Consider the following 13,012-nt stretch of genomic DNA (forward strand, 5'->3'; position numbering starts at 1 on the left):
TTGAACAGGGTGGCGGCTGCATCATCCTGTGAGAATGAGTTTCTTCAACAGGGAAGTTTGTCAGAGACATAAAGATAACTGTTCAAAATAAGAAATATTTATCCCATGCAAATTTTCTTTTCAGACATCACCTGCTTAATAAACACAAGTTTACCTTGACATTTTTTTTACAGATTCAGAAAAAGAGTCAGCAAATACTGTGACAAAAATACCCAATAAAGGGGCCTCTGATGAGACCCTTCAAATAGTTCTGAACTGTATAGTGAAGATCTTATTAGTGAAAAATTGTTTGTGTAATGTACTTTTTTTCCTCTTTTTTTCCGCCTTTTCCCTATATACAAAGAGCAATGAATACAACAAATAATTGTATTTTAGCCTTCAATGTGACACTTCATTTCCCCAGGCTCTTAGCAAACATCAGAACATACTGATGGTTCAAAAGTTGGATAGATTTTCTCCCTATAATGAATCAAAATCATATGTAAAAAAAATGCATTTTTATATTGTAAGGTTTCCTTTGTCTGGTATGGAAATTTATTTGATGTTGTGAATCATTGGATTAAAAGATTATACATTTGTGAGAGGGCAAATACTTTTATTATTGGAAACATCCCTGCAGGTTATGCTTTTACCAAGCAAATCAAATGAGCCAATCTTAAACAACTTAACTCTATTTAAGTTTAATTAGATTCAGTAGAACCCAACATTTTAACATGGGTGTGTAAACTTTGAGAGCTCTTGAAATGTATCTTGGTGTGCCAACCGTTATTTACTTTCCGATTCTCAAATTGGTTTCTGTTTTTGTGTCCTAGTATTTAGATATTTTCCATCCTGTTACATCCATAAAAGTTCGTTTTATCTATATTAAATCGCCATCTCTCTCCTCTCTATTACACATGACGTCATTTTATTTTCATGGCTGTCAGTCGTTTGAAAATGCGCATGCGCGTGGGCCCGCCTAAACACTCCCCCCTAGCGTCACGGAGCGGGCGGTGCAGCATCAGCGGCTCGTGCCCATCACGAAGACTCGAAGCTGGAAAATCGCCGCCCCATTCCGTCGAGCATCTTCACCAACCGAGCACCGAAGTCCTGTCATTCTGTCCTCCGGCGTCCGTAGTCGGCCCCCTTCGTCCTCCTCCTCAAAATGTCCGTGGGTAATGACTTTGGGAACCCTCTAAGAAAATTCAAACTCGTCTTCCTCGGGGAGCAGAGCGGTAAGAAATGCATTTATTCACGCCAGAAGAAGTTCGTGCTCGGTTGTTTGTCAAGTGAACTCGTTGCACCTGCTGGTCAGACGGCAAGTTCACGGACATTTAGCTAGCTGCCGTGGCCGCGGGGCGTCTCTGTGGGGGTTAAGGGATGGGAGCCAGAGTAGGAGACGGACTTCAGCGGTGAAATATGTGCTTCCCAGTTTGTTAGAGTGAGTGTGTGGGAATTAGGGCGTCACTTTAATGAAAACACCGAGCAGTCTGAAGCGCAGCGTTGCCTGCTTGGTTGAAGTTTATAAAGGACTGGAGATGCGGTGATATCCGCCTCTAGTATATCAGTTAAATAACAACCCGGAGCACCATCACAAGTAATGGTTTGTAGAGTGAAGGGAGGCTGAAAACGGCGTGGGGTGTGACGCTGCTGTGGATGATACAAGTTGTTTGTTTCTTCTTTTTTTTTTCTGATTCCGATATTCCGGTGTGGAGACACACCCAGGTTGTCAGCGGCGGTGAGATAACTTGTATGGCTGCAACCTTTGTCCTTGGTATTGTTCCAGACTGACCAAGTTCGTATGTTTTTGAACGCTGACCCGCCTTCTGATGTACATGTTAGTGGATGAAGCGCATAGCACTGAATGATGAGCAGCGTCACACCTTTTGCAACTCTCTCTTTCTCTCTCTCTCTGATTCATCCGTGTCTTTTCCTGAGCTCTGCACTCCATCCTGAGCTCTATATGCCCACACCCTCAGACAACCAACAGCGTCTCATTTTCTAAGGCAACTAAATTGTTTTCCACAAGATTACACTTAAGCTGGGCAGGGACGCCAAATTCTAAATCTCCAGGTTTTAATTCAACCTTTTCAACAGGGCACGTCTGTTTTTTTTTTTTGTTGTTTTTTTATATGGTCTATTTCTGAGGTCTTTAGCAGCTAAATGAACCCCATTAGTCATGGCTCAGTGCTCAAGTCTTTTCTATTGATCGTACATTACAGCGGGGTCATGCATTTTTATTAAATAATTGTTCAATCTGTGGATTGTATATTATCTGAGGAGTGTTTGTCAGGCAGATTAATTACAGAACAGTGAACATGTCTTAACCTCTCCACATGGAATAGACAGGCTGTTGGTACCAGAGAGATTTAGGTAATTATTTGTTTAATTAATGCAAGGCTGGCTAAATTAGTTATAATCTGGACTAGGATTATCCAACCCTGGTCCTCGAGGGACATCTTAGATTAGTTCCTTCTCTACCAGAGCTGAATTATTGACTGAACTACCTCCTCAGTATGTGATAAAGTTCTGCAAAGGCTGAGTAATGAAGCAATTATTTGATTCAGATGTGTGGAACTGGGAGAATTTGACATTTTCAGGACCCTGGCTCCACAGAACTGAAGTTGGACACCTCTACCGTACAGTGTCAGTATTTATAGAGAGATAATTTATGTTTTTTCTATTGTAAATTGGTTACATAAGAGACTGGATGTCGGTCAGTCTCTTCTGTGTTGCAGATACATGCTTATTTATCTGCAAAACTTTTCTCCCTTTTAGTAAATTAAATCAAAATGCCACAAAACAATTTTTGAATTTGGAATCCATAGAAGAAAAGTACAAGTAAAACATTCCCAGGTTTTTTCAGTTTAAAGAGTTTTCTTTTGGCGGATAAGACCAAAAAAAAATTATTGGAGTCAATAATTCTACTACGTTTTATTTCCCCAAATATTGGAGGTGGTTGAACTTTTTCACATCTTGTCTTGCTACAAGCGCAATATGCGGTATTTCATTGGAATCATAGACCAACAAAGAGTAGTGAAAAGACGGTGTCAAAACTATTGGCTTTCAGTCAAAATGCTGTGTGTGACAGAAATGCGTGGGGAAGCTGGTTAGGGTTGATGAGAATTATGATGGAGCTAAATAGAGGACAGTACTGGAAGAAAACCCTTCAGAGGCTGTGAAAGTTTCGGACTTGAGCAGCGCTTCATTTTCTCACAGGACAACAGCCAGAGCTGCAGTGGATTGTTTTACATAAACACATATTCAGAATGTCAGACGGCCTAGTTAAAGTCCATATCTCAAGGGAGAATGAGTGATTTTAAAAATGCTCTCCATTAGGGCTGAAACGATTCCTCGAATGATTCGAGTACCTCGATTACTAAAATTCCTCGAGGAAAATTTACCTGCCTCGAAGCTTCGTTAATTTATGTTTTATTAGTTAGCGCACCGTGTTCCGGCCGGGACTTCATTTGCGTTGCGCGGAGCTCTCACTTCAGCCTCTGAGTTGTTGACAAAAGCTAAGTCTCAGCGGCATAAAGTCCAATCTTCAAGATTGGACCGTGGGGATTTTATTGATTGATAATAATGCCCGACTTTTTATCGTTTTGGGGGAACCAATAAGCATCCTTAAAATGACTGGGGGAATGCCTGGAGTACGGCAGCATTTCTCCTCCGGGGCTGCTGGTTGAAAGCGAACGGCGGGAAGAGCGCTGAGGTGAGCGGATAGACTGAACAGGGCGGGCGGCTGAGTAGCTGATGCTTACCGTGTAAATGTAGCTTTACCGACGAACCGCACAATAAATTTCATATCCCGGTCTGAAGAAACGGGTGGCGGAGCGCATCGTACATGGCTGGTAGATGAGTTTCTGAGTGTGACCAGTGAAAGTGTCGTAAATATCCCGTATTGCTTCCCCCCGTGTTCGTCCCCCGGTCTAACGGTTCGTCAGTCCGCTGGTCTATTTCCTCCCCTCCTCCCCATCTTATGTTCGTTCATTCGCCCTCTCCTCCCACTCCAGGCGGCATTTCCCGTATTTTCAAACCCAAAGCGTGACAGGTTAGGTGGCAAGTTTAATAGATTAAACTTCAGTGAGTTTAATCTATTAAACTCACTGAAGATGAATACATAAACTAAAAGCTGGATTGTAGACATTTTTTATAAGCATATTTGTGAGCCTGCCTCTTTGTTATTAAATTCAATATAATTTCAGATTTTTCTATAACTTTTCTTCTGGTTAACTTAGAAAGTGAGCTATTATTGTTACAGGTTAGTTTTCTAAACTACAAAAAAGCAACTGTTAGGGAAGCTCAAATATGAAAAATTGGACTGATATTGATATCTGATAGTAACACCGGTATTATGCCAGATTTACCAATATTTCATTTTATAATTTTTTTTATCCGATTACTCGATTAATCGTAAGAATAATCGATAGATTACTCGATTACTAAAATATTCGTTTACAACAGCCCTACTCTCCATCCAACCAGATTGAGCATCTGCTCTTTTGCTAGAATACCTACAATTTTTCAGTTCGGTCTCCTGCTGTGCAGAGCTGTTGGAGACGAAACCCAGAATACTTGCAGTTTTAACTGCTACAAAAGGTGGCACTAGTATTGATCTTGGTGCTAGTATCGATCCAGGAAGGCTGAATAAAAATGCATGACATAATTCTTCAGTTTCTGTTTTGGTTTTATATTTCATAGTAAAGGCGGGCGGTATGGAATTTTAACATGATATTTTGTGGTACTATTTTGATAATGATTATGCCTCCAGTTAAGTATGGTGTAGGATCTGTGATGCTATGGGCCAGTTTCTCTTCCAAAGGTCATGGGAACTTTGTTGGAATGTATGGCATGTTGAACCACCAGAACATTTTAAATAAAAATCTGGTGGCCATTGAAAGGCCAAAACAGTGCAGAGAGAACCCAGCTCTGTGGATGATCTAAGATGATTGTGCCAAAGATCCCTCCTACTGCATGCTCCAACCCTTGTTAAATGTTGAGGAAGATCAAATAGTTTCTTCTGGCAAAATGGCTCATACAAAGTGTTAACAGGAGTGGTACCAAGTAGAAGACAACTGGACTTCTTTTATAACTTGGCTGTTGCCTTCCCTTTCAGCTCCACTCAAAAAAATCTTGTTTCCAGCACAGTCTGAGCGTTTTCTCTTTTACTTGGATTCTCCTCACTGGACCAATCAGCGAACACAAGGAGAAGTTACAGATGATGACTTTGTAGTCTGCCAGTAGTTTTGGCAGACTACAGAGGCAGCAGAGGAAGGGAATGCTCTTGAATGTTCTTGAATTAACATTAACAGTCATCTTGGTCACATCAGCACTTCTCTCTTTGAAGGGGAGGATGGTCAGGGAATTTCCAGTAAGATTCATAATGTTTAACTGGCCCATTACGTACGTCAAGGACAAACGTTAGCGACTGGGTAAAATTTAAAACCTAAATGTAGCCCACACCTCCAGGAAGAAATCGTTTCTCAATAGCTGAGAGTCCAGACCTCTCGGCTATTGAGCAGGACAATGGACTGGTTCTTACCAGGCTGCTAATTTTGTTTCTTGAAGACAATTCACCTCTCCTCCAAAATACACCGTCAGTCCTGAACATTGTTTGGACATTAATGTCACTGATGAGGCTGTTACTGGTCCTACCCTCCATTTAGCTCAGTGTTTGGGTTGCTGTTGCCTGACAATTCAAATATGTCTCTATGGTGGCCATGTAAGTTGGAACTGCTATAGACCTCCAAGAGTCAGGCCTGCAGAGTTGTTGTTAGAAAGATGAAATCTGAAGTAGGCCTGTCACAAAAAACAAATCAATTACTCGCATGATAAACTAAAAGAAACTCAATCATTTTCATTTGCTCGATTTATCGTTTTTTTTTTTTTTTTTTTTTACCAAAAACTGAGTGATAAAAGTCGTCAGTCTGGTGCTTTGGTCTCAACTAACCCTTTTTTGAAAGATAATTTTGTTTACAGAGATTTCATAATTTATTTCAATTGTTGTTTCTGTAGTTTTTTCATTATTTATTTTGGATATTTCAGTTGTCTTCCAAATCCAATGTTTAAATGTTCATTAGAATTTAAAGTTAATTGATCTTTGAGAATGTGTTGTTGCCATTATTACTATTATATTACTTGAAAATGGTCTCAAAACAACGATATCGTTTATTGCAATAAGTTCTGGGACAATTTATCGTCCAGCAAAATTTCTTTGTGACAAGCCTAATCTGAAGTCACCTCCTCTGTATAGTGCTAAAAACATTCATAACATAACATAAACATAAATTCACTCGTCTCAAATCTGTCTTTCTTGTCCAAAGTGTTCACATTGCTGTCCTTAAATAAGTGTCTCTTGTCCCTGTTCTGTATAGTGTTAGCTAAGCAACAAATTGAAGGAATTTAGGTGCAAAATATCAGTGAGAGTTGTTGCTTTTATATTCAACCAACTTGGAAAGCTTTCAGGATGACTGGAATTATGAAATTGTATGTGTGTGAAATAATAAAATAACTTGGTTCCATTTGTTGTAAACTGTATGGAGGTCCACCACCTACATCTGCTACTCTTTTGACCTTAATAATTTAAGAAATCATGTTAAATCAACTTTGCACAGATGATGCTGTAATGATGTGAAAGGTGTTGTCATGAGAAATTTCTCCATCAGGAAGTTTTACACACACACTTCCTAGCTAAAAGAACACAGAAGGAAAGGTGTGTGTTTTTTTTATTTTTTTTATTAATGTGTTACATCTTGAACTCAACTCACTTAAGCAACTGGCTTCAGAAGATGCGACCGCAAGGCACTGTTTCCTCACCAGTACATTTATTATGAAAGGATGGCATAAATTGGTGTGTCAGCCTCTGAGAATGTGCAATGAAGTGTGTATATCTCACACCATATGTGTACTGAAAATAAAAAATAAAATTACAATAAAGTCATAGTATTACAACTTTATTTTTGTAAATTATGATTTTTTTTTCTTGTAGTATTGACTTTGTTCCCAAAGTATTATGACTTTATTCTTATATTATTATATAATTATATTATGATTATTTTGACTTTATTCCTGTACTACTATGACTTTCTTCTTGTATGACAGGGTTTCCCACAGTGTACTATAAGCCTGGTGGGCCACCAGGCTTTACTTGTGCCCCCCCCAGGCTAAACTTTATGTATTTTTAAAGTGTTTCCATTTTTTAAGACTTTATAGTTGGTGATCAGATATTTTAAAATTTCCTGTCAACTTTAAGCATCTTTTAATTCAAAAACATGATGGGGCGCTGGATGAATGACTGCTCTAGCGCCCAATCACCGAGCTTAGAAAGTTTTCTGGGGGAAACCTTCTACGAGTTTATTCTCATAATATTATGACTTAATTCCCGTAATTTTATTTTATTTTTTCAGTATGGCCTTAATACTCCATTACAGTACTGTAATTTTTGATCCACAAGAGAGAGTATTTTAAACTTATCTTTTAAGAAAATGTACCGAGAAGATTTTTTTTTTTTTTTTTTTGTAGCTAGTTGAACCTTTGGAGGTTTGCTTGGCTTCATAATGTTGGCCTCATTCTATATGGTCTAAAAATGGTTTGAGCTTTTGAACTCCGGAGGCTCATCCAGTGTGTGCACTGAAATCTCCCAGCCACCGGTGTTATCGGCGTGAGGAGACTCTGTTTGTCAACCGTCCAGACAGCGCCGTGTCTCTGTGTGTCTCCGACATGTCTGCAGCTGGCGGCCAGGCGGGTGTGAATCCAATCAGTTCTGCTTGTGTCATTTATTAACACACACACGTCTGGACTGGAGCGTGTGTTAGGAACGGATGTGTGAGAGCAGATTGAAGAAAAGGCCTCCTGTTTTTTTCCCTTTGAAGGGTTCTGGTTCAGCGATGCTGAAGTCTCTGAACGGAGCATCTATAAAGGGAAAGCTAGCACGATGTCCTGCTTTTTTTTTTCCCCCCCATAGAAGAATGAGCTAACGTCAGAAAGAGAGGGGCTCTGGAGTAAGTAGGTGGAAGCAGGCAGAGTGTTAAATGAGCTGTCAGGAAGTCCTAACTCCTGCCTACTTCTCTGGTTGTTTCCTACTTTCCCTCTACAAAGACTTTAGGCTGAAGATTTTCCTCAACACGGCTAAAGAGGCTTTAAACAAGCTAATCGGCTGTTTCTCCACCCTGAATGCAAGCAACTACGTCATTGTTCGCACACCTCCGATTACTGATCAGAGCTTTCTGGGTAGCTGATATTGGCTGTTTTTTTTTTTTGTTTGTTTGTTTGTTTGCCCTCCCCCCTCAACAGAAACACTGGCCGGTTGTTTGGATGTAACCCCCCTGCCTTCAAGCTTCATCTCCCTTTAGATAAACAGATGGAAAATAAATGTGTGGTGCGGTGGATATATTGCTGTTGTGAGCTTCTGCTGCCTGAATCAAAATGCCATCTTCCATCTTTGACTGCACAAAGATTGCCATCGCACAAACACAAAGTGCTGGTTTCAAAATAGTGCTGACTCACCAGATCTGTAAGCTTCATAGCAGGCTTTAGCTGCTTGCTGCTAATGCATCAATCACTTTGTCTGCAGGAAGCAGCATTTCTGAGCAAAATGAAACTGAGTTTTGGTTTTCCTGGCCAGGGAGCTGCAAACCCATTTCCCTTACTAAGGCTCTAAAAACCACATTTGCAAATACAATCAGTGCATATCAGCAGCACTCATCTACATGCATAGAAAATGCAAAAAAAATAAAGTACTTGTGTATCTAAATGTACTAAAACGTTGACTACCTGTAATGTTAGCTCGTTGTAGACAGCAACTTGTTTAATTCAAAGCATATCTGAAAAGTGCTTCTAGGACTTGGTTTAGTACAGTTGTTAAAATAATCAATATAATCTGTTTTAACAAAAGGAATTTTATTTGGGTCAAAATCAATACAAATGGACTGATTTTTATTTCCTCAAGTTGTCGCACAGCTTTATAATCAGCACTGTAGAAACACAGATATCCTGCCTCTTCTCTCTGCAGAGGCTCTGAGCAGACATGGCTCACTATCACAACAGTAGCTGCGTTTCCACTGACCGTGTAATTGCGCAGTTTGACCTTTCAAATATAAATTTTCTTAATGGAAACGTGCCAATTCTGAAAAAAAAAACTAATATTTTTTTGATAAAATGTTTTGGCACTTGAAATTTGTTTTTTTTTTTTTTTTTTTTGGTCAAAACTGCAGTGGAAATATTTTTTTCGCATCACATGAGTCACTTGATTGATGACAGGAAGTAGTTGGAGGATGACAGCGCAGCATGTTTAACAATTTACCCCCTGAACAAACGTATTCTTTGTGTGGTTTAAATTTGAGTTTTTATTTAATAGAAACACTGCAATTGCAAAATTGTGTCCTTTTGACATTTGTGGAATATTGACAAATTTTTGCGCACATTTGCATTGGAAACGTGTCTTGTGAGCTACTTCTGAAAGATTAAGACTGGTGTTTCATTTGTTTGAAGACTGAAAGCTATTGCTAAAAGAAACTCTTGCATGTATTCTGCAAATTTATTCGGAGTTGTGCTGTAAATAGATTTGGTAGAATTTAAGAATAAAGGACTTAAAATTATTGTGTACCTTACGTTGAAGATAAAGTCCAGCCTTTATCTTTTATTAACTTTCCTCAGCCATCATTTAGTTGTCAAAGAATAACTGGGAAACTTTAACTTTACACCTAAATGCAACTTCTCATCTTGTGTCTGTGTGTTTTTTATAGTATGCATATCCAGTTTCCAGTAACTTGGCAAATGGAACATGTTTTCACACAGTGCAGCTAAAGTTATCTTGTTTTATAGCTGTGACAGGCAGAGCTAGCCTAGTGCCACTGATTGAATGTTTGCCTCACTACTTTGAGAGTATTGTTAAGGATGCACGTCCGAAAAGAAATGCCTCAGCATAAACTTTCAAATCCCGATTAAATGCAGTTGTTGATCTTCTGCCAGCTATGTCAGATTTATCAAGTTATCACTTTAATCTGCCCTCTTTACTATGTGCCAGGCAGAGGAGGCTATATGTCATTTTTATCGCCTTTGAGGATCAGTGCACACAATGATGCATTTCATTTCCCCCAAAAGTTAGAACCGAGACCTGCAAATGACATCACAACTAGAGCTGCACAATATATTGGAAATGCATTGCATAATGGGATAAGTATTACACTTCCAATTTTCAAAGCAATATAAAGCAACCTGGAACAGTATCTTTTCTTGCTGAATTAATACTACACAAACGTTTGTTGTTGATGCATATGAAAGGGTTTAATAATGTGTTAAAGGGCAAACTGTACAAAATGAATTCCTAACCTGCCATGCAGTTTCATAAGTGGACTGTATTGTGTGCATTTGTTGATAAAATGATTACTTCATTGTTTCAAATGTCATTTGATATTTAAGAATAGACTTGGAACAACAGACTTAACTTGCCTCTTAAAGAGCTATAATTGTACACTTCATGGCACACAACGCTCACTATAGCAGGAAAAAATAACAGTGAAATCAGCGCAACTTTTATCGACACGTAATAATTGCATAAACAATTGAAATTAGTATATTTCATTGACTGAATATTTGAAGACATGCTGCGCATTCCCCAGCTGTTTATACAAACTTTCTAACTCAAATCACCATGTAGTACGCTGTGGTCTCCCTTCGTTTTTAATAAGCTTGAACACTAACCTACAACCCATATGAAACCACATTTCAACCGAGCAGTGGTGGTTCTATATTTATGTGGTACAATCACTGACTGAGTCTTCACAGTCAAGCTCCGCCCATAATGAACAAAATGTGGCTGCAGCCCAAGCAGTGATGTGTAGAAACGTCTTTCAGTTCTGCCTTCCTGTTATCCGATCAGAAAATATTTTATAGGCAGGAAATGACAACACAGGGTTGTAACAAGCACACTGTAAAAAAAAAAACAGTTGCTCACTCTTCCTAACTCAGTTAAGTTTTATCAACTTTGTCAAGTTCAAAATGTATAGTAAAAGCTATTGCTATCAAATTGATTGAAGCTACAACTTCAATCAATTTGACCATGATTAGCAAATATATGAAACTAAAAATGACCAGTTAAGAGAAATAAAAATTCAAAAAAATTGCCCGAACTTAAAATTTTTACATAATTACATCAAGTTGTCTTAGCATATTTTTCTTTTTTGTAACTTGACTCATTTCTAAGTTAAGTCAACTTTGTAATGTTCATTTTCTTCATTATGTCTAAATGAAAAACAGTTTTATGGACATTATTTTATTCAGATCAGGAACATTTTCAGATTTCATACATTAAAATGTTATAAATTTCCACCAAAAAACAAACAAAAGTTAATTTCTGGGTTTTGAAAATGCATGCCTTCACATATGTTATAATTTTTCTGAAGGAAAATAATTTGAACAAAACAATACATTTGTATTAACTCATGAAGCTATATATAATATACATTATAATGCTTTGTACTATCTTAAAAATTCCTGAATCTTTTAACTTTCAGCTGTTGATCCTTAAGTGTCGCAACACTTAAATCTCTAGCCCTGGTGTTCAGCTGTCTAAACTACGAGCTGTAGAAGAAGATGCGGTTCTTGCATAACACGACACGTTTCAAAAGTAGAGAGATGGCAAATCCTATTTAAGCACAATGCCAGTTGCTCAAACAGAACAGCTCAGTGAATAAAATCCCCGCTGTGGAAGACGGCTGTCATTCACCCAGCACGAGAGCCGACACTTCACTGAGTTCAGCAGGTCTCTGTCGGTGTTTACCCTTTCCCCAGATGAGCCCTCCAGCCTCAGCCCAACCTTTGCAACATTCACGTTGCTCTCCTTCTTTTGTGTTAAATTAGAACTCTTTTTGAATATTTGCTAAAACAGATGACTGTAAAATTCATTTGTCTCACCGAAACGAGGAGTCATTGGGCTGAACATTCATCTTTTCAGCTTCGTATGAAGGGGAGTGTTTTATCTCACTCTGTGGGCAAAGAAATGAATCACCAGCTGATGACTTGCAGAGAAACAGGTGGTGGAGATGCTGTGGGAGCAGTCTGATGCTGCGTATGCTCAAAAGTGATGTCCAAATTGATCAGAGATGGATATTTTTAGAAATATTTCTGTCTTTCTGCGCCCCCACCCCAGTTTAAAGCTCATCATGTTTTTTTTTTTTTGTTTTTTTTTTTTCCCCCCTCAACAAACAGGAAGTCTTTTGTCCTCTCAAATTTTTTTAAAATGTGTTTTTACATCGTCCGTGTTTTTGAATCATCCATAATCCTGTACTGTTCCTGTCCTGGACGTTCCTTCAGCTCTGGGAGTTGAACCTCGTAGCAATTCGTCATTTCAAACGCAGCGGCTGCAGCGCTGCCTTTTGTGTTCTTGCAGATCTGCAGAAGGAAAGCTGAGGTTCACTGGGTGCAGTCTGCCTTGAGTCAGCATTTTGAACGGTTTTACCCTCAACCAGGTCTGCTGTGCATATTTGAAAGATTAGATTATCCACTTTGTTCTGCATCCCTGTCTGTCCGTTGATCTGTCATTCTGACGCTCTTGAGGATTTATTTTCTGTTTTATTTTCTTTGTTTTTTGTTTTTTTTTCTAGTCCCTGTTTGACAGAAAGACGGTAGCAACTCATCAGCTTTGCTAACTGAAAATACAAATTAGTTCAAACAAGAATATCTTTGATAAGATGATTTTTGAAATAGAAATAGTAGTTATAAGCTGTATACAAAAGGGGAAAAAAAGGAGGAGGTCAGGCCATTCTGACCCAAACACTCATAGGCTCTATATATTGATTCTGGCTCTAGTCGGGTCAAGTGAAAGGACCTGGAAGCCTCCGTTGGGACACCTTGACTTGCCTTGATTCCAGTAACTACTAGGATTGAATGACATTAAGGTTGCTGCTGGTTTTCTCGCTGCCTCAGTATGAGAAAAGAGTGGAGTTGAATTTAACTGTGAAAATCTTAACCCTGTTATTGCAAATGTCACATTGGTTATTATTTATTTGCACTTTGACTCTTTCTGACCTGA

At 38.7% G+C, this 13,012-nt stretch overlaps 1 protein-coding gene across 2 annotated transcripts in view; it reads left to right on the forward strand.

The window, feature by feature from the left end:
* The first annotated feature begins 948 nt into the window (after positions 1-948).
* The window catches only part of rab6ba (RAB6B, member RAS oncogene family a), a 57,445-nt gene continuing 45,381 nt past the window's right edge, over positions 949-13,012 (forward strand). The window contains exon 1 of one of the 2 annotated variants that reach the window (XM_014974686.2): positions 949-1,214. In XM_014974686.2, coding sequence (XP_014830172.1) covers positions 1,145-1,214 — 70 coding nt within the window. In that variant the 5' untranslated portion in view covers positions 949-1,144. The remainder of the gene's footprint in view (positions 1,215-13,012) is intronic. The other variant, XM_014974695.2, reaches the window with a different exon arrangement.

This window comes from Poecilia mexicana, unplaced genomic scaffold, assembly GCF_051168715.1.
Source record: "Poecilia mexicana isolate PSO_F unplaced genomic scaffold, ASM5116871v1 scaffold_4, whole genome shotgun sequence".
In the NCBI taxonomy this organism is placed as follows: Eukaryota; Metazoa; Chordata; class Actinopteri; order Cyprinodontiformes; family Poeciliidae; genus Poecilia; species Poecilia mexicana.